The following is a 26,799-nucleotide window of genomic DNA, read 5'->3' as shown; positions in this document are numbered from 1 at the left end:
GGCTCAGGTGGCCATAAAAGATCCCATCACCCTATTTTGACGACGAGCAGAGGAGTCCTGGCCAATATTTATCCCTCAATTGTTATGTCTGTAATATACTTATGAATTACTCCACGAGGCAATGTGTTGTCCTTGGTCCTTTATTCGTAACTCCAGAGTGAGGCAGCCGCTTGGTGGCCTCCCTTTTATACAGCCCCTGCCACCAGGGCAGGAAACCCCGGTCTCCACCAGTTGCACCCTCTAGTGGTGCCAGCATAGTATATACACAGTGTAAATCTTATTGATAGTACATCAGGTACCAAGTCTCCATCTTATGCAACTATACAGTGACTACACAGAGAGTATATCTATAGTCTGCATATATAACATCAATCATCATCTCTAACCCAGATTATCTGGCCATTATCACATTGTTGTTTGTGGGAGCTTGCTGTGCACAAATTGGCTGCCGTGTTTCCTACATTGCAACAGTGGCTGATCTTCAAAAGTACTTAATTGATTGTAAAGCGCTTTGGGATGTCCTGAGGTTGTGAAAACTGCTATATGAAAGCAAGTTGGGTCAAAATCCTGGAACTCCCTCCCTAACAGCACTGAGCACCTTCACCACACATGCGGACTGCAGCGGTTCAAGAAGGCAGCTCACCAGCACCACCTTCTCGAGAGCAGTTAGGGATGGGCAATAAATGCTGGCCTTGCCAGCGACGCCCACATCCCTGGAACTAATATATTTTTTAAAAGTTCTGCTTCTCTGTTTAGCCTGCAATCTTCTCCAACTCAATGTCCCTGCTGACTCTGGCTGTCGCTGCACCCCTCCCCCCTTCCTGCCTCAGCCTTCAGACACCGCACCCTGTCTGCACTGGAATTCTTTTACTGAGCTATCTCTCCCCACCTTCGGTCTGCTGCAGGCATATTTCTGACTGCACTTCTTAGTCCTGGCCATGTATCATTTCTCACACTGGCTCTTTCATTTCCCAATCCCCTTTAGAGGCAGTAATGGACCTTAACGGGGGGGGGGGCAATTTCGGCCTCTTAATAATTGTGAACACCTCGATTAAATCTCCCCTCTAAGAGGCAGTAATGGGGCGGTAAGGCCTTTGCAACTTGGGGTAGACGGATGGGACTGACCCATCAGAAATTGGCCCCGGGCCGTGAGCAGTCGAAATGGGTTTCCTGCCCCGCCCATGTTCCCGCCTCGTCGGGCACGTGCCGACTCCTGACCGTCCAGCGGGACCCCTTTCCGCCCTGTGCGGGTAATTGCCCCGCGGGAGCGGAACCACCGCCACTCCGTGCCCCCGACAGCTTTTCCCAGCGGGAAGCTGCCAATGACTGGGTGTAGCGCCCGCCCTTAAAGAGGAGGGCGCACCACCGTGGCCGCCATTTTATTTTAATTGTCGGCTGACTCTGAAGTCGGCCCGACAGTGGCGGCCAGGGGTTAGGCAGCCCCCCCTATTGGATGCCAGGCCCGCTGGCCCGGCCGAAGCCCTCCCTGGTGGCCCAGCGGGCACCACTAAAGTGGCCGCAGAGCTCGCAGCGGTCCCCCGCCCCTTTAACTGAGGGGGAGGGGACGTTGTTACGCGTTAGCGCGATGTGGCAGGTCCAAGTCGCGCTGACTTCATCAGCGTCGCGCTAACGTGCTCAGCGCGGCGCTGGTGACAGCGCCCACCTTCCACCCTACGGCCGCCCGAAATACCGCCCTGACCGAAACTCCAAAAAAAAGAGGACACGGTCCCTCTCTTCTCTGCCCCAAGGACTGGGGCGGAGAATAATGATTCATTTCGAAAGGTGAGCCCCATTTGGGGCGGAGAGCAATTTCGGCCCTTAGGTGTTTTTGCTGGAGTAAATAAGGACAACCTGTTTGTGCTGACGTGAGGGCTGGTAAGCAGAGAATGCGGATGAAATATAATTGGCAAAAGAACTAGAGGGAAGATGAGGAGAATTTTTTTTTTATGCAGCGTGTTGTGATCTGGAATGCAGTGCCTGAGAGGAAACATTTACAGAACTATGGAGAAAGAGGAGGGGAGGGGGACTAATTGGATCGCTCTTTCAAAGAGCCGGCACAGGCACGATGAGCCGAATGGCCCCCTTCTGTGCTGTATGTTTCTATGATTCGAATCACCAAACGGGACCCCTGTGAGAAATATATTTACAGTGGAACCATCTACTGCGATGAAAAAAAACTATACTGCGTCCAGATCAGTTGCTAGCTAATTAGATAAGAATTTGCATGGCAGTGATATCATGGACTGCAGGACACGATGGTTATTGCCAGCACTGAGATATTCCGGCAATGAGCCATTGTGTTGGGTGAGTAATCATCGGAGTTGCAACATTGTTGTTAAATGAATACATCACCAAGCCCGGCTCGACTCTAACCTCATGCTCGGGTATTCAGTCAAAATAAAATTGCTTTATCAACTTTGTTAGTTTGGTTAACTTCATTAAAACTTATTCAGAAGTGTCCTTAAAAAGAAATTCTCTTGCCTAATAACAGTTGTCTCATTGCTCAAAGACTTGAGCACATAATCCAGGCTGACACTCCAGTGCTGAGGGAACGCTGCACTGTCGGAGGCGCTGTCTTTTAGATGAGACGTTAAACCGTCTGTCCTCTCAAGTAGACGTAAAAGATGCCACAGCACTATTTTGAAGATGAGCAGGGGAGGTTTCCTGGTGTTTGGTGTCAAACAACATCACTAAAACCGATTGTCTGGTCATTCTCACATTGCTGTTTGTGGGAGCAAATTGGCTGCCGTGTTTCCTACATTACAACAGTGACTACAGTTCCTACATTACAACAGGGAGCAGCGCGTGCTGCTGCAGGAGGGCGACGGCTATGAAGCCAGGCCGCTGATTGCAGTGCGGGCAGGCACAGCAGGAGGGGCGAAGGAGCGGCAAGAGTCCGTAGAGAGAAGTGACCGGAGCCCAGGAGAGGCATGAATCTGGAGTCCAGAAGAGGCGAGGGCCCAGGGGCAGCACGGGCCAACCCACACTGCGATGTGTGTGCGCGCTCGGTCTGTGCAGCAGAGCTGCTCTCCTGGTTAACCCTTGCCACTGGACCAAGACCTAGCTCTGTCAAGCCCGTGTGGTGGCTGGTGTGCAATGGCCACACGTTAAAAAAATCCACGCACAGGCATCTTCCACCCTTCACGATGTAGTTCGGGATCTGGAATATTAGGTCCTTCATTAAAACACCTGTGAACACATCCCTTTTTGGCGTGGAAGCAAGTCATCCTCGATATGAGGGACTGCCTATGATGATGATGACACTTCAAAAGGTACTTCATTGGCCGTGAAGCACTTTGGGACATCCTAAAGTCGTGAAAGGCGCTAAGTTTCTGCAGCATTGTTGTCTGATAGAAATTGCGGACTGGCCCCAGGTGTGACTATGCTGACACTATTTTAGCCACTTGCAAGAAAACCCCTTACAGACGATACAGGCAAATGCTCTTCACATGTGTACATTTACTCAACAAATGTCTACCAAGAAGTAAAGCACTCGCCATGATCAAAAAACATTTCGGGCTGGATTTTCGGTTGCCTAATGCCTCAGTTAGTGGCTAGAGGGGGCATTAATGGGAGCGTAAGAGGTTACTGACTGGGAGCATAACGTTTAGCGCCCGACCGAAAATTCATTAGAGGCTCACTGGGGGCGCAAACCATTCGTGCTGGGCTGCTGACGATCGCTCCGATCCTGACATATTCCTGGTGCAACGCCCACGCTTGATGAAGCTGACGTCACAATGGGCAGAGTTGTGAAACAGTGAGTGAACACAGACACAGTTTTGAAAGCGGGATGACCGGAAAAAAAACTCTGATATTCAGGCACACAGCATGAGGGAGGTCAGAATTTGCTTGCACGGCAGATATTAATTGTTCAATCTCCAGGGTTACTCGCCCAACTATCAAAATGGAGCGGTTCGCATTCGTGAGCGTAGCAACGTAACGACTTAATTTCCAATTGCAATAAGTGAAAGATGTTTGTGCATCCACATTTCCTGCAACATGTGAAACCATGGCGTCTGGCGCATTAGCCATGCAGCTAATTGGGATACCAGATCCGGTGCACCCGCCTCATTGAGCGCCCGCCAAGAACAACGTTTGGAAAAACAGTGGGTCCAGGCTTGCAGAGTCGTTAACTGGTGGCAGCTTAAAGGGATGAGGAAGCGCTTCCCTGGGAGGTCACAGTCAGTGCAACGTTGACTCACAGCTCGGTGCGTGAGCCTCTGAGTTTGCAGCGACAGACAGATATCACAGTGCAGCTTGAGAAAAAGTGATTTTGAAAAATTTTAATGGGTGCGTTACTACGCTGTGCCTTTAAAACTCGGCTTTTCCCGGGATCTGAATCGGAGTTTGGCGCATGCGCAACGACTCGGTTAAGTTTAGCGCCGCCATTTTCATTCGCGCCCCCCCCACCCCCCCAGCTCTGGTGTGCAATGGCTGATTTAGTGTCTCTGTCAGCTCCTCGCCCGATGCTGACAAATTTCTGGGCTGGAGGCGCAAACGTTTTCAAGGCGCTAAACGTACCGCTCCGCCTGGATTAACGCCGCAACAGAGGCGTGGCCGAATTTCTCCCCCCTTTGCTTTTCATCTTCCCATTTTACCAACAAATGCACAAAAGGGTTAACGCTGACATGCATACCCTGTACGAATGTGAGCATTGAGATCACATGCCCAGTGACTGTGGCTATGATTCACCTTTTATTTCCTGCTCAATGCAATTCTCAACATCTGGATTCCCAATTACACATGGCTAATGCGTCAGACGCCATGGTTTGACATGTTGCAGGAAATGTGGATTCACAAACGTCTTTCACTTATTGCAATTGGAAATTAAGTCGTTACATTACTACGTTTCCATTTTGGTAGTTGGGAGAGTAACCCTGGAGATTGAACAATTAATATCTGCCGTGCAAGCAAACTCTGACCTCCCTCATGCTGTGTGCCTGTATATCACAGTCCCTTTTCCGCTTTCAAAACTGTGTCTGTGTTCACTCTCTGTTTCACAAATCTGCCCATTGTGACGGCTTCATCTGTTGATGCATTGTCAACGGAGGAATGCAACCAGTCCGAGCCGCATAGTGTCGAGTGTTAATGTAATCACTGGTTTCTAGGAGCAGACAGGAGCCAATTGAACGCCGGTTTACTGTTACCAAGTGGTGCAATTTAAAGAAAGCCGACTACTCAGAAAACTGAGGGGTGCTTAGAACAGAGGCAGTGAAGAGCCAACGAAAATGTCTGGCCCTATTCTGACCGCACCAAGTTCTCCTGGTCTCATACTAAAAAAAAGAAAGACTTGCATTTATATAGCGCCTTTCATAACCTCAGGACATCCCAAAACACTTTACAGTCAATGATGTACTTTTGAAGTGTAGTCATTGTTGTAGTATCGTTGAGACTCGAGGCGCCCTCCCTGGTGCACTTTCTCCACTTAGGGCGGTCTTTGGCCAGGGACTCCCAGGTGTCAGTGGTGATGCCAAACTTTATCAGAGAGGCTTTGAGGGTGTCCTTGTAACATTTCCGCTGCCCACCTTTGGCTCATTTGCTGTGAAGGAGCTCCGCAAAGAGCACTTGCTTTGGGAGTCTCGTGTCTGGCATGCGAACTATGTGGCCTGCCCAGCGGAGCTGATTGAGTGTGGTCAGTGCTTCAATGCTGGGGATGTTGGCCTGGACGAGGACGCTAACATTGGTGCATCTGTCCTCCTAGGGGATTTGTAGAATCTTGCAGAGACATCGTTGGTGATATATCTCCTGCGACTTGAGGTGTCTACTGTACATGGTCCATATCTCTGAGCCATACAGGAGGGCAGGTATTACTACAGCCCTGTAGACCACGAGCTTGGTGGCTATGATGATGTTGATGATGATGGTGGGTATTGTACTGTGGCAGTTTTCGATCACATTCATCGGTAGCCTTGCTGCTGTCACAATTGAGTTTGGCATTAAACTGGGTGACAGTCTCCTGTCTTTTCTATTTGTAGTGAAATCGTAAACACTGGTACACAGAGCACGTGTGGCATTTCGATGTAGAGGGAGCTTTGCTCTGTATCTAACCCGTGATATATCTGACCTGGGGGTATTGATTGAGGGATAAATTATGGCCAGGACACTGGGGAGAATTCCCCTGCTCTTTTTCAAAATAGTGCCTTGGGATTTTTTTATGTCCTTCTGAGAGAGCAGACGGGGACTCGGTTTAACATCTCATCCGAAAGACGGCACCTCCGACAGTGCGGCGCTCCCTCAGGATTGTACTGGGAGTGTCAGCCTAGATTTTTGTGCTCAAGTCTCTGAAGTGGGACTTGAACCCATAACCTTTTTTATTCATTCCTGGGAAGAGGGTGTCGCTGCCAAGGCCGGCATTTATTGCTCTCCCTAATTGCCCTCGAGGAGGTGGTAGTGAGCCGCTGACTTGAACCGCTGCAGTCCGTGTGGTGAAGGTGCTATTAGGGAGGGCATTCCAGGATTTTGAGCCGACGCAATGAAGGAACGGCCGATATATTTCCTAGTGAGGATGGTGTGTGAGGTGGAGGGAAACTTGGAGGTGGTGGTGTTCCCATGCGCCTGCTGCCCTTGCTCTTCTAGGTGGTAGAAGTCACGGGTTTGGGAGGTGTTGCCGAAGAAGCCTTGGCGAGTTGCTGCAGTGCATCTTGTAGATGGTGCACACTGCAGCCACGGTGCGCCGGTGGTGGAGGGAGGGACTGTTTGAAGTGGTGGATGGGGTGCCGATCAAGCGGGCTGCTTTGTCCTGGATGGTGTCGAGCTTTACTTGAGACTATCATCGCCAACCCTTCAGGATTGTCCTGAAGTCTCTGTAGGAATGGAAGATTAATTCCAGGACACTGCAGGAGCAAACACAGGAGAAAAATCATTGGGGTCATTGGTGGGGGGGGGGGCATTAAAAGATGTATATTTTCTTTCAAAACTTTGGTTTAATAGTTGTAAAAAATGTTGGAAATGAGAAAGAAAAGGCTGTCTGACTGATCATCAAGAGTCATCCAATCGGGTAATGAATGCATCGTGAGAATGGACATGTAGGGTGACCAATGACGGGAGCGTGGGGGCGGGGCAATTGGAGGGGGGGTCATGTGATGCAATCCCCAGGAATATGTCCAACCAGAGTTGGCAGCCCAACTTGTGACCAAGGTTCCCTTTAAGTTGCATGGCCGCCCAGCGCTTGCAGTTCCCGCGCAGCCGGCTCACTGGCTTCGAAACAGGACAAGCCGCGCATGCACGGTATCTTGAACGGGCCGTGCAGCTCCTTACAGGGGCCACGCACTCGAAAACAAATTAAAGGGAGCATTGCTTGTGACTGCTGTGGATGACTAATTAAGTTGGGCAAGTGCAGGCTGGGACAAATTGTACAATCCACGGAAGGAACAAGTTTGAGGCTCAATTGGACATATTCTGATCGTAAAAAAGCCCAGCCGCATTATATTAATCCTGGTCGTTCTCCCATAAGGCCTTGGAAATGGGAATTGCGGCCTCTCTCTCTCTCTCTCTCTCTCTCGGTGTCAATTGATATTTTTGTCCCCAGAGAAACTATACTTCTGTTGTCTCATCGCAGGCCACTCTATCATCCAAAGTCCATCACCATAGTTACTGCCAGTAATCAAAGTAGCTCCAAGTAAAAGGCCAAGCTGACTCAACTGTAATCACAGCTTCTCCTAAAAAGAGTCGAAGAGGCCATGTGATTATTTCCCAGGGCAGGAACAGGTTTATTGGTTGGTTGTCAAGGCCTTTTTGAAAAGAGAGTTTGTACATTGGAGTGTCTTGCTGTCATGACATGACATCACACTATTTGCACTGCAGAACTTACTTTAAGAGCAGGGAAGGTGCAAGAGGTTATCAGGAACCATTGCTACGCTCCCACAATTGCGCAGCTACTTACGTCAGACATTGAGCCAGTGAAACCAAGGAAAGTCCCAAGTTTGATCCCCGACATATGATTCCCACTCGCCTCTGAGTCAGAAGGTTGCAGGTTCGAGTCCCACTCCAGAGACTTGAGCACAAAAAAAATCTAAGCTGACACTCCCAGTGCAGTGCTGAGGGAGCGCTGCACTGTTGGAGGTGCCATCTTTCGGATGAGATGTTAAACCAAGAGACGTTTGCTCTCTCGGGTGAACATAAAAGATCCCAAGGCACTATTTTAAATAAGAGCAGGGGAGATATCCCTGGTGTCCTGGCCGATATTTATCCCTCAATCAACACTTCCAGGTCAGATATATCACGGGTTAGATACAGAGCAAAGCTCCCGCTACACGGTCATATCAAACAGTTCCAGGTCAAGTTACAGCACGGTTTAGAAGGAGAGTAAGACTCCCTCTCCACTGTCCCATTAATGAGGGAACATTTCACTATTGGATGCTAAATGCCACAAGTGCTTCTGGCACCATCAGCTTCTCCAGGGCAATTGGGGATGGGCAATAAATGCCAGCCTTGCCAGCGACGCCCACATCCAATGATCAAATAATTTTAAAAGGCCCTTAAAGGGGCTGCGCACCCACAAGAAAGAGGGGAAAATTGCTGTTCAATATCTACAGCATTTTCTCTTTTTTTTATTAATGAAAGTTCTATCTGCCCTGCCATCCAAAAGTGGCTTTTATTTGGGCCTCCTGATGTGCTGGAATCGCCAACCAGAGACGTGAGGTTCCAGCACCGCGGCAGACTTTGTGACGGCCATCCCAAGCTAATCCAACAAGTTTACTCTGAGTTTCTGCTGGCTGCATGAGGCACGAGTGTTGGAGCCTGCAATGACATCGAACCAAAATAACAGCAGCTTAAGGGTACTGAAAGTCATGTCGTTCTTAAATCAATGAGCTACAAAAACAGATAAAAGAAAGACTTGCATTTATATAGTGCCTTTCACGACCACAGGAGGTCCCAAACGCATTACATGATGATGGCAGCCAATGAAGTGCTTTTGGAGTGTACTCACTGTTGTAATGTAGGAAAGGCGGCAGCCAATTTGCACACAGCAAGCTCCAACAAACAGCAACGTGATAATGACCAGATCATCTGTTTTTGCGATGTGCATCAAGGGATAAATATTGACCAGGACACCGGGGATAACTCCCATGCTCTTCTTCGAAATAGTGCCGTGGGATCTTTTACGTCCATCTGAGATGGCAGATGGAGACCTCGGTTTAACGTCTCATCCGAAAGACGGCACCTCCAACAGTGCAGCACTCCCTCAGCACTGCACTCTAGTGTCAGTCTAGATTTTTGTGCTCAAGTCCCTGGAGCAGGACTTGAACCCACAACCCTCAGAGGTGAGAGTGCTACCCACTGAGCCACAGCAGAGGGAGCTACTGCCGCATTTATTGTAAAAGGAGCACCAACATTGTGTCTTTCACAGTGTCAGGGGACAGACCTTGTCAAATTATCCTGTGTTGAACCAGAATATAACTCGGGTGCCTGATTACAAAACAAAGGAACGTTAAACGACTTGAAGAGTAAGTGCTTAATCAGAATTAACAGTTGTTAATTTGTGGAACAGACGGCCACCCGCTGTAATAAGATGGAGATTAAGATGCAGCATTCAAAATGGAGGTACAGCTCGAGAGTAATTAGGGATGGGCAATATATGCTGGCCTTGCCAGCGACGCCCACATCCCATGAACGGATAAAAATGCTAAACATCGATAGAGAGTAGAGGGAGCCAGGGTTGGTGTCAATGCAGGAGGAAGCTGGGTCGCAACAGGGATCAGTGCTGGGGCCTCAACTATTTACAATCTATATTAATGACTTGGATGAAGGGACCGAGTGTATTGTAGCCAAATTTGCTGACGATACAAAGATAGCTGGGAAAGCGAGTTGTGAGGAGGACACAAAGGGTCTGGAAAGGGATATGGATAGGTTAAGAGAATGGGCAAAACATTTGGCAGATGGAGTATAATGTGGGAAAATGTGAGGTTATCCATTTTGGTAGGAGGAATAGAAAAATGAAATCATTATTTAAATGGAGAGAGACTACAAAATGCTACGGTACAGAGGGTCCTCGTACATGAAACACAAAGAGTTAGCCTGCAGGTACAGCAAATAATCAGGAAGGCAAATGGAATTTTGGGCTTTATTGCAAAGGGGATGAGTATAAAAATAGGGAAGTCTTGCTACAACTGTACAGGGCGTTGGTGAGGCCACACCTAGAGTACTGCATACAGTTTCATTCTCTTTATTTAAGGAGGGATATATTTGCATTGGAGACAGTTCAGAGAAGCTTCACTAGGTTGATTTCTGGGATGAAGGGATTGTCTTATGAGGAAAGGTTGAGCAGGTTGGGCCTGTACCCAGTGGAGTTTAGAAGAATGAGAGGTGATCTTATTGAAACATATAAGATTCTGAGGGGGCTGGATAAGGTAGATGCTGAGAGGATGCTTCCTCTCGTGGGGGTATCAAGAACTAGGGGGCATAGTTTCAGAATAAAGGGTCGCCCATTTAAGATGGAGATGAGGAGGAATTTCCTCTCTGAGAGGGTCGTGAATCTTTGGAATTCTCTACCACAGAAGGCTGTGGAAGCTGGGTCATTGAATATATGCAAGGCTGTGATAGAGAGATAGGGGAGTCAAGGGTTATGGGGAGCGGGCAGGAAAGTGGAGTTGAGGCCAAGATCAGATCAGCCATGATCTTATTGAATGGTGGAGCAGGCTCGAGGGGCCGTATAGCCTACTCCTGCTCCTATTTCTTATGTTCTTAAGAGGAAAATGGCCTAGATCTTGTACACTGACCTAAATAATTGGGAGAATTGGATGTGCTGACTGTCTCTTTCTTATTCCTGCCCTCTCATCTTGCCTCTTTTCCATGCAGTACATCGTGAACTGTGACAAAATTCGTCTCTTGCCTCACATTTCTTTCAACCTGGGAGGAAGAGACTACATACTAAAGGGCGAAGACTACATTATGAGGGTGAGCTGCAATTATGGTGCGGGGTAAGGGGGTTGAGAGTTTGTGTGTGTGTGTGTGTGTATTTTTGTGCGTTCTGTTCATTTTAATGATGCTGGTGGTGAGGGAGGGTGGGTGGTCTTCTGTATGTGCTCTGTCATTCTATGGATGCTGGGGTCCTGCAGTGAGTGGTTAGGATCTGGAATGCGCTGCCTGAAAGGGTGGGTTGAGGCAGGCTCAATTGTGGCTTTCAAAAGGGAGTTGGATAAGCACCTGAGGGGAAAAATATTTGCAGGGCTACGGGGAAAGGGCGTGGGGAGTGGGACTAGCTGAAGTGTTCTTGCAGCGAGCCGGCATGGGCTCGAGGGGCCGAGGGGCCTTCTTCCATACTGTAACCATTCTATGAAGCTATGGGGCCGAAATTGCCCCTTCCCGTAAGGCCTGTTACCGCCGGAAATCGCCAGCCGCGCTGCGGAGTGGAACGACCGCTGATCTTTTCATCGAATGGCCGCCATTTTGAAAATTCTGCTCTTACGGTACCCCAGCGGTGACCCACTCCCCCTCCCCCACTACTGCTCCGCTGCTGCCGATCCGTCCTAAGTGTGACTTCAGAGCACGCACCACCGATGTGCCCACCCACCCCCCCCCCCCCCAAACCCCGTACGCGAAATTCCACACAGAAAAGCTTGCTCCCGCCGCTTGGTGCCACCGACAGCTTTTTCTGTCGGTGTGCTGTGCTTGAAGTGCTTCTAAAATGGTGGTGCGACTGCCATTAAAGGGGAGGACGCACTGCCGCGTCCACCATTTCTTTTTTGTCGGCCAAGTACTATGTCGGGGCCGACAATTTTGCCCCCCCCCCCCCCCCTCCTCCATCCCGGGTTCGGCCGGGCCGCCAACAGGCAGCCTGGCACCCCGTTTTAGGGCCAGGCCGCTGGTCCGGCCAAAACCCTCCCTGGTGACCCAGTGGACTTAACGAGAAGAATCTCAGAGCTCGCAGAGGCCCTCCCCTTTAAGTGAAGGGGAGAGACGTGGTGACGCGCCAGCGCGACGATGTCATCAACGCTACGCTGAGGAGTGACAGCGGCGGATACCCAGACCCCCACCCCCCACTTCCGCCCCTCTACTCACCGAACTTCCGCTCTCTGCTGTACTTCTGGCCCCGTTATGACCGACTTCCGGGCCGTTCGAGAAAATAAAGCCAAAGAGTGGAATTTCGCGCAAGAGGCCACCACATCTACCGCTGGGGTAAAAACAGTCTAAACACATTAGGTGCACCGCACTTTCGGCAGGGGAGTGGGCAGGGCAATTTTGGCCCCTATGATTCTAAATATACGAACAATAACGGACTGGTAAAAATCCTTTGGTTCATCCAACCTGTCCCATTCAATTGTAAAACCTTGTGTCCACTCTCCACCCCACCCAAAACCACGTGATCTCCTGGGAGAGGCGGAAAAACAGATCCAAAACCCAGGCCTACATGGGGGGAGGGGAAGAAAAATCTGCGCAATTCCTCTCCCACCCATTTAGCAAATCGAAACTAGTCCAGGAGATCACTGCGGCCCTGAATTCCCTATATTTCCTATGTGTTGTAAGAGGAGATCTCCGCTCCAGCCAGAAACAGGTGCAGGTCTCGCTTGAAGGAACTCAGCGAATCTGTGTCCACTGTTCCAGAGGTTCACTATTCTCTGGGAAAAGAACCACCTCCTGCCTAATGTTTCCGCTTATGTTTTTTTTAAAGGGTGCGCGGCTCCCTTTAAGGGGCTTGCGCGGCCCAATCGCAGTAGCGCACATGCGCGAAACCTAACATTGGAGAGGCAGCTTATCTAGAACAATGCTCCTGATGAATAACCTAAATCTGTCCTTGTACAACCTAAAGCTGTGACCCTGTGCCCTCCCTAATCTATTTAATTGGACCGAATCGGCAACTGGAACAGAAATCTATTCCCTTCGTTATCTTATAAACCAGATTACCCCCACGTCTTGGCTTTGTCCAAGTGTAGAAAAGTGTAAAGTTCTGATCCATTGATGTTGATGGAAGCCTTGGGCATTTTCCAGTCACCATGATTGTGGTCCTGAAGCATGAGTTCCAGACTGTGTTATGTGTAGAAGTCTGTTGCTAAACATGGGAATGTCGTGAGCTTTTCCTTTTGAGGAGGAGATTGATAGACAAACTGACACGCACGTTATTGTAAATAGTTTCTGGTGTGGTTAAAGAGACTGTGAGTTTTTTTTTAAAAGTCCAGCTGTACGAGTGTTCGTGCTCTGGGAGACGTCGGGACTAACCTCTGTCTCTCATTGTTTGCAGGAATCCCAGTTTGGAGAAGACGTCTGCACGGTTACATTCACTGGTCTAGACATCCCCCCACCCGCTGGTCCACTCTGGATCCTGGGTGCCAGCTTTATTGGTCGCTATTACACCGAGTTTGACTACAAGAACAAAAGAATAGGCTTTGCCACGGCAGTTTGAGCCAGACATGTACTGGACTGCATGGTTTGTGCTTTCTTTTGGCAAAAACGTGGCTCACTCCCCAGTTACGGCAACCTTCTCCAGCATTGGGCTTCCTTTCCAATTTGGGCTCAATCAGACCAGACCAGCAGCTTTTATATCCGGCATCCCATTGTCAGTGTGAGCGACGCTCGGTATTAGGTTTGGAATCATCGAATTAGATCAGAAAAAGCAGGAATAGAACAAGGAAAAGCCATTCAACACCTTCCATAGGCCATGCACAGTCTGCATTATCATTCTTCTCTATTCATTTAATCTCCATGGGAACATGAGTCATTGGAACTTAGGAAAGGCCGCTCGATCCTGGTTCCCCCATTCAATGAGATCATGGCTGATCTGTACCCTCTCTCCATTTACCTGCCTTGGCTCCATAATCCCTTAATACCCATTGGCTAGCAAAAACCTAACGATCCTGGGTTTAAAACGATCAATTGAGCTAGCATCCACTGCTGTTTGTGGGAGAGAGTTCCATACCTCTACCACCCTTTGTGTGAAGAAGTGCTTCCTAACTTCTCTCTTGAATGGCCTTGCTCCAATTTTAAGGTTATGCCCTCTTCTCTTAACTCGTGTCCTAACTCGCACCAAGTCCCGCTCATCCATCACCCCTGTGCTCGCTGACCTACATTGGCTCCCGGTTTAGCGACGCCTCGATTTCAAAATTCTCATCCTTGTTTACAAATCCCTCCATGGACTCGCCCCTCCCTATCTCTGTAATCTCTTTCAGCCTCACAACCCACGAGATGTCTGCGCTCCCCTAATTCTGCCCTCTTGAGCATTCCTGATTATAATCGCTCAACCATCGGTGGCCGTGCCTTCAGTTGCTTGAGCCCTAAGCTCTGGAACGCCCTGCCTAAACCTCTCTGCCTCTCTACTCTCTCTTTGTCCCTTTAAGACACTCCTTAAAAGGTACCTCTTTGACCAAGCATTTGGTCACCTGCTCTGATTTCTACTTATGCTGCTGGGTGTCAAATTTTTTTTGTCTCAAAATACTCCTGCGAAGCGCCTTGGGATGTTCCACTACGTTAAAGGTGCTATATAAATACGTGGTTGTTTTTGTTCTCTTAGCCTCCCCCAACAGCGGTAAAAGTTTTTCTCGAACTTATCAGTTCCTTTAAAAATCCTAAAAACCGCCAACGGGAAGGTTCGACAAATACTCCAATCCAAAAAGATAATGAAGCAAAATGGCTGAATATTCATCCGTCCTCACATCTCCCCTGTTCAGACGGGGCCTGTTTTCCCTCAGACTCTTCCTCCCCTCCTCTGCCACAGGAACCGTTGTAACCCATTCAGTAACTGATTACCTCGATGCGATCCATACAAAATTGACGGGCACGAAAAGACCAGCTGGTCCAACAAGCCTGGCCCACAACATGTTGGCTGGATACGCTTTATTAATTTAGTGCCTTTAGTGACCGTCCCATTCTCAACCCAACACGTGTCCGGCTCCTCTGTTAGACGAGCGAATACTCTTTGCCTCTATTGCCTTTGCTAAGGAAAGCATCCAGTCAGACTCGTGTGCCAATCTTCGATTCAACGAACTAAAATGAAAATAATACTGCACGAGTTATCAAGATCTATCCCTGGACATCCTCCGCATGATTGTAGTTGCTAAATTTGATAGCTAGTGATATCAAATGGTAGAATATCAACAGCATGCCAACCTGTACTTCTATTATATTAAAAGATCCTCCAACCTGAGTATGCAAGATGCAATTTTTTTTTTGTGCTCATTTTATGTTAATGTTGTGGACCGGAACATTTTCCATTTCGGGCACCCAGTGTCAGCATCAGTCTCTGCCCCGGTCAGGTATTCCACAGCTCGATGCAGAGTAAGGGTTCCCCCAACAATGTGCCTGAACCAATGAATTTGGTTGGTTAGCAACCCAGAGAGTCACTAACGGAGCGCTAAGCGTCTCCCGTCCGAGCACCGCGCCATCGGCGCCTGTTTGCCAAATTCAGTGAAGGTTTAGCGGCAGCAAGTAAGATTGCACTGCGCTCACTAGTTTCATGATTACCTTTATTGATACTAGCTTTTGATTCCAGATTTATTTAATTAACTGAATTTAAATTCCCCAGCTGCCGTGGTGGGATTTGAACCCATGTTTCTGAATTATTAGTTCAGGCCTCTGGATTACTAGTCCAATGACATAACCACTATGCTACCGTACCCTAGATATTGAGTCAGTTGATTGTTTAATAGCTCTTATATGAGAAAGGTAGATTATTTCAAGGTTTATTGCTGGATGAGCCTGAATCAAACTGCTAGTGAACAAAAACTCCAAAGGAATATAAACCCAGGAACTTCAAAACACAGCAGGTAAGTGACTGGTAAAATCCGGCAGGGCCTGCTTACTAATGAGCACATTCCACAGTCACAGAGCTGCACAGTTTGAATATACTTCGGCCCACACCCCCCATCCCAATCTCTCTCTCCCACACACATTCTCTCAAATGCACACACACGCGTTGCTGTTCTCTTATCTACAAGTATTTCAAATTCTAAATACTCAGTCGGTGACGATTGTGTTGACACCAAACTGTGCTCAGAAATACAGGCTTTCGATCATGGTGATCATATAATAGTCAGCAGCTATCTAACTGGGTTAGCCAGCAGAATGCTCCTCCCCCCACATTACTGTGATTGACAGTGGATTTGTGTGTACAGATAGCCAGAGGCCACAGTGGTCGAGAGATCACATCCCACACTGAGCTATATAAACCAAAATAACAATTTTTTTTCAAAGAGAGTTGTGTTTCATCAACATGAACATAACCTTTACCCTATTTTCTTTTAATATATCAGCGTTTTATTTTTAGGCATTTCTTTTCAGGGTGACGACCTTGGCTCAGGGCAGTAACTTCCCCTCAAGGTCAGAAAGTTGTAAGTTCCAGTCGCGTTCCAGATAATTGAGTACATAATCCAGGCTGACACTCCCCAGTGCAGTGCTGAGGGAGCCCTGCACTGTCGGAGGTGCCGTCCTTTAGCTGAGACGTAAAACCAAGGCCCCGTCTGCCCTCTTGGGTGGATGTAAAAGATCCTACAGTACTGTTTCAAAAAAGAGCAAGGGGAGGTCTTGTGATGTCCATGTTTAGATTCACACTGCGGCCGACATCACTAAAACAGGTTACCCGGTCAGTATCCACGTGCTGTTTGGTGGGATCCTGCTGTGCACAAATTGGCGGCTGTTTTTTAAGAACATAAGAACATAAGAAATAGGAGCAAGAGTAGGCCATACGGCCCCTCGAGCCTGCTCTGCCATTCAATAAGATCATGGCTGATCTGATCATGGACTCAGCTCCACTTCCCTGCCCGCTCCTCATAACCCCTTATCGTTTAAGAAACTGTCTATTTCTGTCTTAAATTTATTCAATGTCCCAGCTTCCACAGCTTTCTGAGGCAGCGAATTCCACAGATTAACAACCCTCCGAGAGAAGAAATTTCTCCTCATCTCTGTTTTAAATGGGCAGCCCCTTATTCTAAGATCGTGCCCTCTAGTTCTAGTCTCCCCCATCAGTGGAAACATCCTCTCTGCATCCACCTTGTCAAGCCCCCTCATAATCTTATAGGTTTTGATAAGATCACCTCTCATTCTTCCGAATTCCAATGAGTAGAGGCCCAACCTACTCAACCTTTCCTCATAAGTCAACCCTCTCATCCCCGGAATCAACCTAGTGAACCTTCTCTGAACTGCCTCCATAACAAGTATATCCTTTCCTAAATATGGAAACCAAAACTGCACGCAGTATTCCAGGTGTGGCCTCACCAATACCTTGTATAAAGGCTTTGCTTTTTTTAAATTTCAAAATCTACTTTATTCATATAAAAATTTGTACAGTACATTCAAAAGCAGTTCAGTACATTTAGCTGCGGTCAGCAATCCCATACACTACATTTGGGTGCTGACGGCAGTTCCGTTCGATACATTTCCTTGCTTTTCATTTCAAGTACAATTCGGTACAATACGGGATACATTGTAGTACATTTGACAAATTACATTACATGTGTCACTATACAGTACACGGAATGGGTGACGGTACATTTACATTTTTCTTTTCAACGTGCATTATGAAACAGACCTTGCATTATACATGGCACTACATAGGTGTTTACAGATCATGGTGCTCCATGTACACAAAAAAGAAGTTACAAGTACGGCCCGAGGGGAGTTTTGTACTGATTCCAGCCCCTGGGTTTACCGTGGCAGAAGGGCTTTAAACTGTGGCCCTTCCCCACCGTGCCTTTGCGGCGACTGCACCAATTTTAAGCGCGTCCCTCAGCACGTAATCCTGGATCTTGGATTGCGCCAGTCTGCAACACGCAGACGTGGACATCTCCTTGCTCTGGAAGACCAGCAAGTTTCGGCAAGACCAAAGAGCGTCTTTGACCGAGTTGATGGCCCTCCAGCAGCAGGTGATGTCTGTCTCGGTGTGTGTCCCTGGAACAGTCCGTAGAGCACAGAGTCCTGTGTTACGGAGCTGCTCGGGATGAACCTCGACAGCAACCACTGCATCTCCTTCCAAACCTGCCTTGCGAAGGCGCAATCCTGAAGGAGATGGGTGACAGTCTCGTCCGCCCCGTAGCCGACTCGGGGACACCGTGCCGTGCTGCTGAGATGTCAGCTGTGCATGAACGCTCTGACGGGTAAGGCCCTCCTCACCGCCAACCAAGCTATGTCTTGGTGCTTGTGTGAAAGCTCTGGCAATGAGACGTTCTGCCAAACGAGTTCGACAGTCCGCTCAGGGAACCACCCAACAGGGTCCACCCTCTCCTTCTTTCGTAGGGCGTCCAGGACCTTACGTGCTGACCCACTGTTTTATGGCTTTGTGGTCAAAGGGTTTTTTTGTGAAAAACTTTTCCACGAAAGACAGGTGGACAGGCATGGTCCAGCTGGTGGGGGCGTTTTGCGGCAGCGTGACCAGGCCCATCCTTCGCACAAAGGGGACAGGTAGAACCTCTGCACGTAGTGACACTTGATGTTTGCGTACTGGGGGTCTGTGCACAGCTTGATGCAGCTGCACACAAAGGTGGCCATCAGGATGAGGGCCACGTTCGGAACATCCTTTCCTCCGCTGTCCAGAGATTTGTACATTGTGTCTCTGCGGACACGTTCCATTTTGGACCTCCAGACAATGTGGAAGACGGCCCGGGTGACTGCCGCGGCACAGGAGCGAGAGATGGGCCAGACCTGTGCCACGTGCAGCAACCCCGAGAGCACCTCACTCCTGATGATCAGGTTCTTTCCTGCCATGGAGAGGGAGTGCAGCTTCCACCATCCCAGTTTTTGCTTCACTTTGGCGATACGCTCTTCCCAGTTTTTGGCGCACGCCCCGTCCGCTCTGAACCATATTCCCAACACCTTCAGGTAATCTGGCTTAACGGTGAAGGGAATAAAGGATCGGTCGGCCCAGTTGTCAAAGAACATGGCTCCGCTTTTTCTGCGATTGACCTTCACTCCCAAGGCCAGTTCAAACTGGTCACAGATTGTCAGCAATCTGCGGACCGACTGCGGATCCGAGCAAAAGATGGCCACGTCGTCCACGTACAGGGAGGTCTTGACCTGAGCACCTCCGCTGCCTGGGATCGTCACCCCTCTAATGCCCGCATCCTTCCTGATGGACTCGGCAAAGGGCTCGATACAACACACAAACAGGACAGACGAGAGAGGATAGCCTTGCCTGACTCCAGATCTGATCGGAAAGCTTTCAGTTTCCCACCCATTGATTTGAACTGCACTACTGATGTCTGTGTAGAGAAGTTGGATCCAATTGCGGATACCCTCCCCAAACCCCATTTTGGAGAGCACGTCCATCAGGTACGTGTGCGATATCCTGTCAAAGGCTTTCTCCTGGTCTAAGCTGATTAAGCAGGTGTCCACCCTCCTGTCCCGCACGTAGGCGATCGTATCCCTGAGTAGCGCCAGGCTATCAGAGATCTTCCTGCCGGGGACAGCGCAGGTCTGGTCCGGGTGAATCACCAGCTCAAAAGCAGACTTGACCCTGTTGGCGATGACCTTTGACAGGATCTTGTAGTCCACATTGAGCAGCGAAATGGGCCGCCAGTTTTTGATTTCCTCCCTCTCCCCCTTCTGCTTGTAGATGAGGGTGATGATGCCTTTCCTCATCGATTCTGACATGCTGCCGGCCAGAAGCATGCCCTCGTATACTCCCATCGCTTCCGGGAGTTTTATTCATCTCGAAGGACCGGACGGCCTTTGTCATCTCGTCCAGAGTTAGTGGGTGGTCCAGACTCTCCCGCTCGCTGTCGTCTAAGACCTCTGAAATAGACGACAGGAAAGACTGGGAGGCCGCGCGGTCTGTGGCTTGACGTTGTACAGCCCGGCATAGAAGGATTTGCTGATCCTCTGCATGTCAGGCTGCGAAGACGTCACAGAACCATCTTTTTCCTTTAGGCTGGTGATCACAGAGCTCCCCCTGTGTACTTTTTGGAAGAAGAAACGTGAACACGTCTCATCCTGTTCGACGGAGCGGACTCTGGAGCGGAAGATGATCTTGGAGGACTCTGAGGCAAAGAGCGAGGCTTGCTGGCCCTTCACCTCTTCGAGTTCCTCCGCGACATCGACCCCCATCGACCGCAGCAGGAGCAGGTTTTGCATATTCGTCTGGAGTTGGAACAATTCCCTCTGTTTCCCTCTCGCCTCCTGAACAACTTTGAGGATGAAGAACCTCTTGATGTTCATCTTGATTGTTTCCCACCAGTGCATCGGTGAATTGCAGAGGGGTTTTACGGTTCTCCAACCTTTGTAATCCCTCTTGAGTTCCTCCACGTTTTCCGGAGTCAACAGTTTCACGTTCAGCTTCCATATCCCTCTGCCAACTTTCTGGTTTTCCTGCGGGCGACAGTCGGCCAGTAGGAGGCAGTGGTCAGAGAAGAACACCGGCGTGACGTCGGTGGATCTGACCTTGAGCGTGTGGGACACAAACAGGAAGTCTATTCTGGAACGGACGGACCCGTCTGGTCTCGACCAGGTGTATCTGAGCGATGCTCCGTCTGCAGGGTTGCTGAAGACGTCGCACAGCTTGGCATCTTTTACCGCATCCATCAGGAGTTTGGACATGGCGTCCAGTTTGCTGTCGGCTCTGCTGGATCGTCCAGCCGCATCGATGATGCAGTTGAAGTCACCGCCCAGAATGACCAGCCTGGACATCGCCAGCAACAGTGGGAGCTGCTGGAAAAGGGCCAACCACTCGCTTCTGAGAGGCGAGGCATACACGTTAATTAGCCTTAGAAGGGAATTTTTGTACATTACATCTGCTACGAGGAGGCGGCCGCCCACCACCTCCTTAACTTCGGTGATGGTGAAGTGGCCTCCCCGCAGCAGAATGCCCAGGCCGGGAGCCCGGCAGTCATTGCCTCCTGACCATATGGATGGTCCATGGGCCCACCATCGTGACCACTGCCGGTCCGCTTTGACCTTGGTGAGGTAGCCCAAGGTGGAAACACATCGCGTAGTGGATTTTATGCTACGCACGTTAATAGTAGCAATTTTTAAATCCATTTTAAAGTTACTGTTTACAGTTACAAACATTACACTTCAAATAAATCGTCTTTCAAGTCCGAGGTCTGCCCAGTGGCCAGTTCCGTCATACATAGGTTTAAATTATACAAGTCTACTGCACCTGGGCTGGCGTGGTCGTCATCCTCTGCCGTGGGGGTGTTTCGACCAGGGGACTGCTGCAGTGCTGTTATAAGGTCCGATATGTCCTCTGCATTGTCCTCGCCTGGTGTTGGTGGTTCCCTCTTTTCCTCAGTCGCGGTGGTCTCGAGCTGGTGTGCTTCGATCGCTGCGTCGCTCCCGGTATTCCGGAGGTGAGGTGTGCTGAGCACTTCGCTGCTCCCGTTCTCCCGGAGCTGGTCTGCGTTGGTCGCTTCTTCGCTCCCGGTGTTCCGGAGCTCGTGTGTGCTGGGCGCTTCGCTGCTCCCGGGTTCCTGGAGCGGGGCTGTGCCGGTCGCTTCACTGCTCCCGGTCGCCTGTGGCTGTGGGTTGGCGTATTGCCTCTTGTTTTGGTGTCGGTAATGAGGGGCTTTTTCTCGCCTTTCCTCATCAGACGAGCTGCCATCGCTGCTGTCTGTCGAGGTTGTTAGCCACCTCTTCCCTGTCCTTTCCGCAGGGGCCCTTGCTCGCCTGTTCTCCTTACGCTTGCGGGCCTTTTTCTTGATGGTCTCCCATCCCGCTTCATCGTCTGCTGTTCCTGGACTCGGTGCGATGGGGGAGAGCTTCACTGCTGGCTGCTGGTGTCTCGCAGCTCGCCGTGGCAGGCTTCTCTTCCTTGCCGACTTGTTCCGAGTCCACGGGGGCGGTTGCTTTTTTGCCCAGGGCGTTGGTTGGGGGGAGGGTGTGGGTCTCCTCTGGAGTGTTGTGTTCCTCAGCTTCCTCCTCCTCTGGTGCAATGTTCTTTGCTGCCTGCGCATAGCTGAAGTTGCGTTTGGGGCAGTTTATGTCAAGGTGCCCAGCCAGACCACAGAGGTTGCAGCACTTGGTCTCCTTACAGTCCTTTGTCTGGTGGCCTTCGTTCTTGCAGTTTCGGCAGATGAGAGTTTTGCAGCTTGCCGCCACATGGCCTGCCTTCCCGCAGGTCCGGCACACATTGGGCTGGCCAGCGTACACCATGTAGCCCCGACTTCCTCCGGTGGCGAAGCTGGAGGGGGGGTGCAGGATGGTTCCGCTGGCGTCCACCTTCATGGTGACCTGGATCTGGCGCTTGCTGATCCAAATCCCGTGCAAGTCTTTCAAGTCGCTGCTGTTTCCTGCCCCATCGACATGCCCCGAGGAAAGTCAGCACATCAATGACCGGAATGTGGGGGTTGTACATCTGCACTGTGATAGTGCGTCTTCTCTGCGACGGGAGGGTGAACAGTGACTCCCAAGTCAGCACTGAGCGCAGCGGTTCACTCGCCTCCTTCAGTCCCTTCAGGAACTTCAGGCAGAGGATGACGGTTCTGAAGGTCACATCAAAGTAACCTCTCTTCGGGAGGTCCTCGACGACTTTCATGCCACATGTTCCCAGCAGGATTTTCTTCACGAACAGGTCCCGGTTGATTGTTGCCTATCCATCCACTTTCTTCACCGTCACTCGGATGGTGTTTCGGACGCCCTTGTTTGCCGTTCGGTTGGCCGCCATCCGGGTTGCAGATTCCTCCTTTTGATGTGTATTTTGGCCGAATCTGTTGTGGTGCCAGTCCGGCACCGCCCAATAGTCGGTCGACATGCAGATTTTCCTCTTCTCTCCAATTGGTGCTTGGCCCAAGCCAAAGGGCCAGAGCCAGCAAAACTGGAAAAATGAGTTTTCTGCATATGAATTTCAATTTGCATATGAATGCCCAATCAACAGATTTTTTTTTTTTTTTTTTTTGAAATTCGTAGCCAATCGTTCCAATTCTTTGTCAAATCACAAACGCCAGAGGTCACCTTGGGCCCATTCAAGGATCACTCTGCGCCAATGCTCTTAGCCAAAAGGCCTAGAGCCACTGCACCGTTCCTGGAAGTACTGCAATACCAGGTTCGTGCCATGGAGGTGGATGGGTCAGGCCCCCCACACACCTCCTATTTCCAAAAAAGCAAGCATATACCTTCCTGATCCAGGGAGAACCACCTTGGGGTTATGGTGGTTACTCCCCTGTCAGGTCAGTTACGCATGATCTTAGCCAAAAGGCCGAGAAGTGATATTCATCAAGGATGTCCTCACTGAAATCTACCATCTGCTGCAGCAGTATTCCAGGTACAATTTCGTGATGCACGTTGAAAAGAAAAAATGTAAATGTACCGTCACCCATTCCGTGTACTGTATAGTGACACATGTAATGTAATTTGTCGAATGTACTACAATGTATCCTGTATTGTACCGAATTGTACTTGAAATGAAAAGCAAGGAAATGTATCGAACGGAACTGCCGTCAGCACCCAAATGTAGTGTATGGGATTGCTGACCGCAGCTAAATGTACTGAACTGCTTTTGAATGTACTGTACAAATTTTTGTATGACTAAAGTATATTTTGAAATTTAAAAAAAGTATTCCAGGTGTGGCCTCACCAATACCCTGTATAACTGCAGCAAGGCTTCCCTGCTTTTATACTCCATCCCCTTTGCAATAAAGGCCAACATACCATTGGCCTTCCTGATCATTTGCTGTACCTGCATACTACCCTTTTGTGTTTCATGCACAAGTAGCCCCAGGTCCTGCTGTACTGCGGCACTTTGTAATCTTTCTCCATTTAAATAATAACTTTCTCTTTGATTTTTTTTCTGCCAAAATGCATGACCTCACACTTTCCAACATTATACTCCATCTGCCAAATTTTCTTGTGTTACAACGGGCGGCTACACTTCGAAATACTTTGTTGGCCTTGAAGGGCTTTTGAAATATCCTGAAGACGCTATTTAAGTTGTTTCTTTCTTTCTAGATTCATTTCCAATAGTCTCTGATTATTTTATTTAGAAGTTTGTTTTGTGAACCCAAAGTAGTAATTCGAGAGATCTTGGACTTTGAATAAAGCAGTGTGTCACGCACGATGACTTATCCATTCTTTACTCTCTGTGCTAGCATTATTATGTGTTGTCACATCAGTGCAAGGCTCAAATTCCAAACTTGAACCAGTAATAAACTATGGCCCTGGGCGGTTATGTTACTGATAGGCCTGGACTAATGATCCGGAGAAATGAGTTCAAATCCCACAACGGCAGCAGGGAAATTTAAATTCAGTTAATTAAATAAATCTGGAATAAAAAGCTAGTATCTGGATTGTGACAAAAATCCATCTGGTTCACTAATGTCCTTCAGGGTAGGAAATCTGCCTTCCTTACCTGGTCTGGCCAACATGTGACTCCAGACCCACGGAAATATGGTTGACTCAGAAATGGCCCAACAAGCCACTCAGTTTTACCAAACCGCTTCAAAGAAGCACGGACTGCAGCGGTTCAAGAAGGCGGCTCACCACCACTTTCTCAAGGACAATTGGGGACAGGCAATAAATGCCGGCCTTGCCAGCGATGCCCACTTCCCGTGAACGAATGCGGAGAAAAAAAACAAGCATGTCTTCTTGAGCTCTTCAATTGAATCCAGCCAAGATGGATTGCATGGGCTCCTTAGCAACTGATTTGAGATTTGATCAGGGTCTAATTCTGGTTGAGGTTGTTGGTGGCAAGGGGAGTTGGAGCCTCACCCATTGCTGCAGCAATCAGGCCCGGGCTATTTTAACTCCTGGGCCTCATTAGCACATCGCCGGTTCACTTCTTGCCTGGAACAATGGGAGGTGGCTGCTTAACTGCCCGCCCCCGCCCACTTGCCGTTGGTTTCCGCTGGGCAAGACAGGGTTGAAATCTCCCCCCAGAGGAGCAAAATTCAAATCGGATTTTGAACGCAAATTTGAATCCAAGCCCAGTTGAAGTAGCCACAGAAATAGGTCATCGGGTAAGAGCCCTGCAAGATCCAGGGAAGTTAATATTGGTTAGAACGGTTTGAGATAGTTCACTGACTCAGCCTCAACTTCAGCGAGGGTCACTGCACAACTTTTTAAAGGAATCTACTGCGCGAATTCCAGTCTCGTTTGAGTAGACGGTTTTTACAGTTGAGAGAGCTGGAAGTGCAGGTGGAGTTTGGCCATTTGGATCTGTGCCAGGAATGAGCGATTGCAGCCATGGGTCTGTCCATCTTGTCACGTCAGTTTCTGCTGCAACCAAGATGGAGAAGGGTTAAAGAGCAGGCTCGAGGGGCAAATGGCCTACTCCTGCCCCTACATAACATAACATAAGAACATGAGAAATAGGAGCAGGAGTAGGCCATATGGCCCCTCGAGCCTGCTCCGCCATTTAATACGATCATGGCTGATCTGATCATGGACTCAACTCCACTTCCCTGCCCGCTTCCCATAACCCCTTAAGGAAGGAAGATAGTGCAGGGGTCCCCTGCGGTCATCCGCCTGCAAAACAGATACACCGCTTTGGGTACTGTTGAGGGGGATGACTTATCAGGGGAGGGCAGCAGCAGCCAAGTCCACAGCACCGTGGGTGGCTCTGCTGCACAGGAGGGCAGGAAAAAGAGTGGGAGAGCTATAGTGATAGGGGATTCTATTGTAAGGGGAATAGATAGACGTTTCTGCGGCCGCAACCGAGACTCCAGGATGGTATGTTGCCTCCCTGGTGCAAGGGTCAAGGATGTCTCGGAGCGGGTGCAGGACATTTTGAAGAGGGAGGGTGAACAGCCAGTTGTCGTGGTGCATATCGATACCAACGATATAGGTAAAACACGGGATGAGGTCCTACAAGATGAATTTAGGGAGCTAGGAGCTAAATTAAAAAGTAGGATCTCAAAAGTAGTAATCTCAGGATTGCTACCAGTGCCACGTGCTAGTCAGAGTAGGAATCACAGGATAGCTCAGATGAATACGTGGCTTGAGCAGTGGTGCAGAAGGGAGGGATTCAAATTCCTGGGACATTGGAACCGGTACTGGGGGAGGTGGGACCAGTACAAACCGGACGGTCTGCACCTGGGCAGGACCGGAACCAATGTCCTAGGGGGAGTGTTTGCTAGTGCTGTTGGGGAGGGGTTAAACTAATATGGCAGGGGGATGGGAACCCATGCAGGGAGACAGAGGGAAGTAGAATGGGGGCAGAAGCATAAGATAGAAATAAGAAAAGTAAAAGTGGAGGGCAGAGAAACCCAAGGGAAAAAGCATAAAGGGCCACATTACAGCAAAATCCTAAAGGGGCAAAGGGTGTTAAAAAGACAAGCCTGAAGGCTCTGTGCCTCAATGCGAGGAGTATTCGTAATAAGGTGGACGAATTAACTGTGCAGATAGCAGTTAACGGATATGATGTAATTGGCATCACGGAGACATGGCTCCAGGGTGACCAAGGCTGGGAACACAACATCCAGGGGTATTCAACATTGAGGAAGGATAGACAGAGAGGAAAAGGAGGTGGGGTGGCGTTGCTGGTTAAAGAGGAAATTAATGCAATAGTAAGGAAGGACATTAGCTTGGATGATGTGGAATCTATATGGGTGGAACTACGGAATACCAAAGGGCAGAAAACGCTGGTGGGAATTGTGTACAGACCACCAAACAGTAGTAATCAGGATGGGAACAGCATCAAATAAGAAATTAGGGATGTGTGCAATAAAGGTACAGCAGTTATCATGGGCGACTTTAATCTACATATTGACTGGGCTAACCAAACTGGTAGCAATGCGGTAGAGGAGGATTTCCTGGAGTGTACTAGGGATGGTTTTCTAGACCAATATGTCGAGGAACCAACTGGAGGGCTGGCCATCCTAAACTGGGTGATGTGTAATGAGAAAGGACTAATTAGCAATCTTGTTGTGCAAGGCCCCTTGGGGAAGAGTGACCATAAAATGGTAGAATTGTTTATTAAGATGGAGAGTGACACAGTTAACTCAGAGACTA

The 26,799-nt window shown here is 49.2% G+C and overlaps 1 protein-coding gene and 1 pseudogene across 1 annotated transcript in view; one reads left to right on the top strand and one right to left on the bottom strand.

The window, feature by feature from the left end:
* The window catches only part of ren (renin), a 77,969-nt gene extending 62,898 nt beyond the window's left edge, over nt 1-15,071 (top strand). Inside the window, exons 8-9 of the mRNA XM_070859219.1 lie at nt 10,798-10,896; nt 13,178-15,071. Coding sequence (XP_070715320.1) covers nt 10,798-10,896; nt 13,178-13,339 — 261 coding nt within the window. The 3' untranslated portion in view covers nt 13,340-15,071. The remainder of the gene's footprint in view (nt 1-10,797; nt 10,897-13,177) is intronic.
* A 7,789-nt stretch (nt 15,072-22,860) lies between these two features.
* Nucleotides 22,861-23,062, bottom strand: LOC139228446 (U2 spliceosomal RNA; annotated as a pseudogene).
* Nucleotides 23,063-26,799: the final 3,737 nt, after the last annotated feature.

This window comes from Pristiophorus japonicus, chromosome 17 (assembly GCF_044704955.1).
Source record: "Pristiophorus japonicus isolate sPriJap1 chromosome 17, sPriJap1.hap1, whole genome shotgun sequence".
NCBI classification, from domain to species: domain Eukaryota; kingdom Metazoa; phylum Chordata; class Chondrichthyes; family Pristiophoridae; genus Pristiophorus; species Pristiophorus japonicus.
This window is presented reverse-complemented; position numbering and strand designations above follow the sequence as displayed.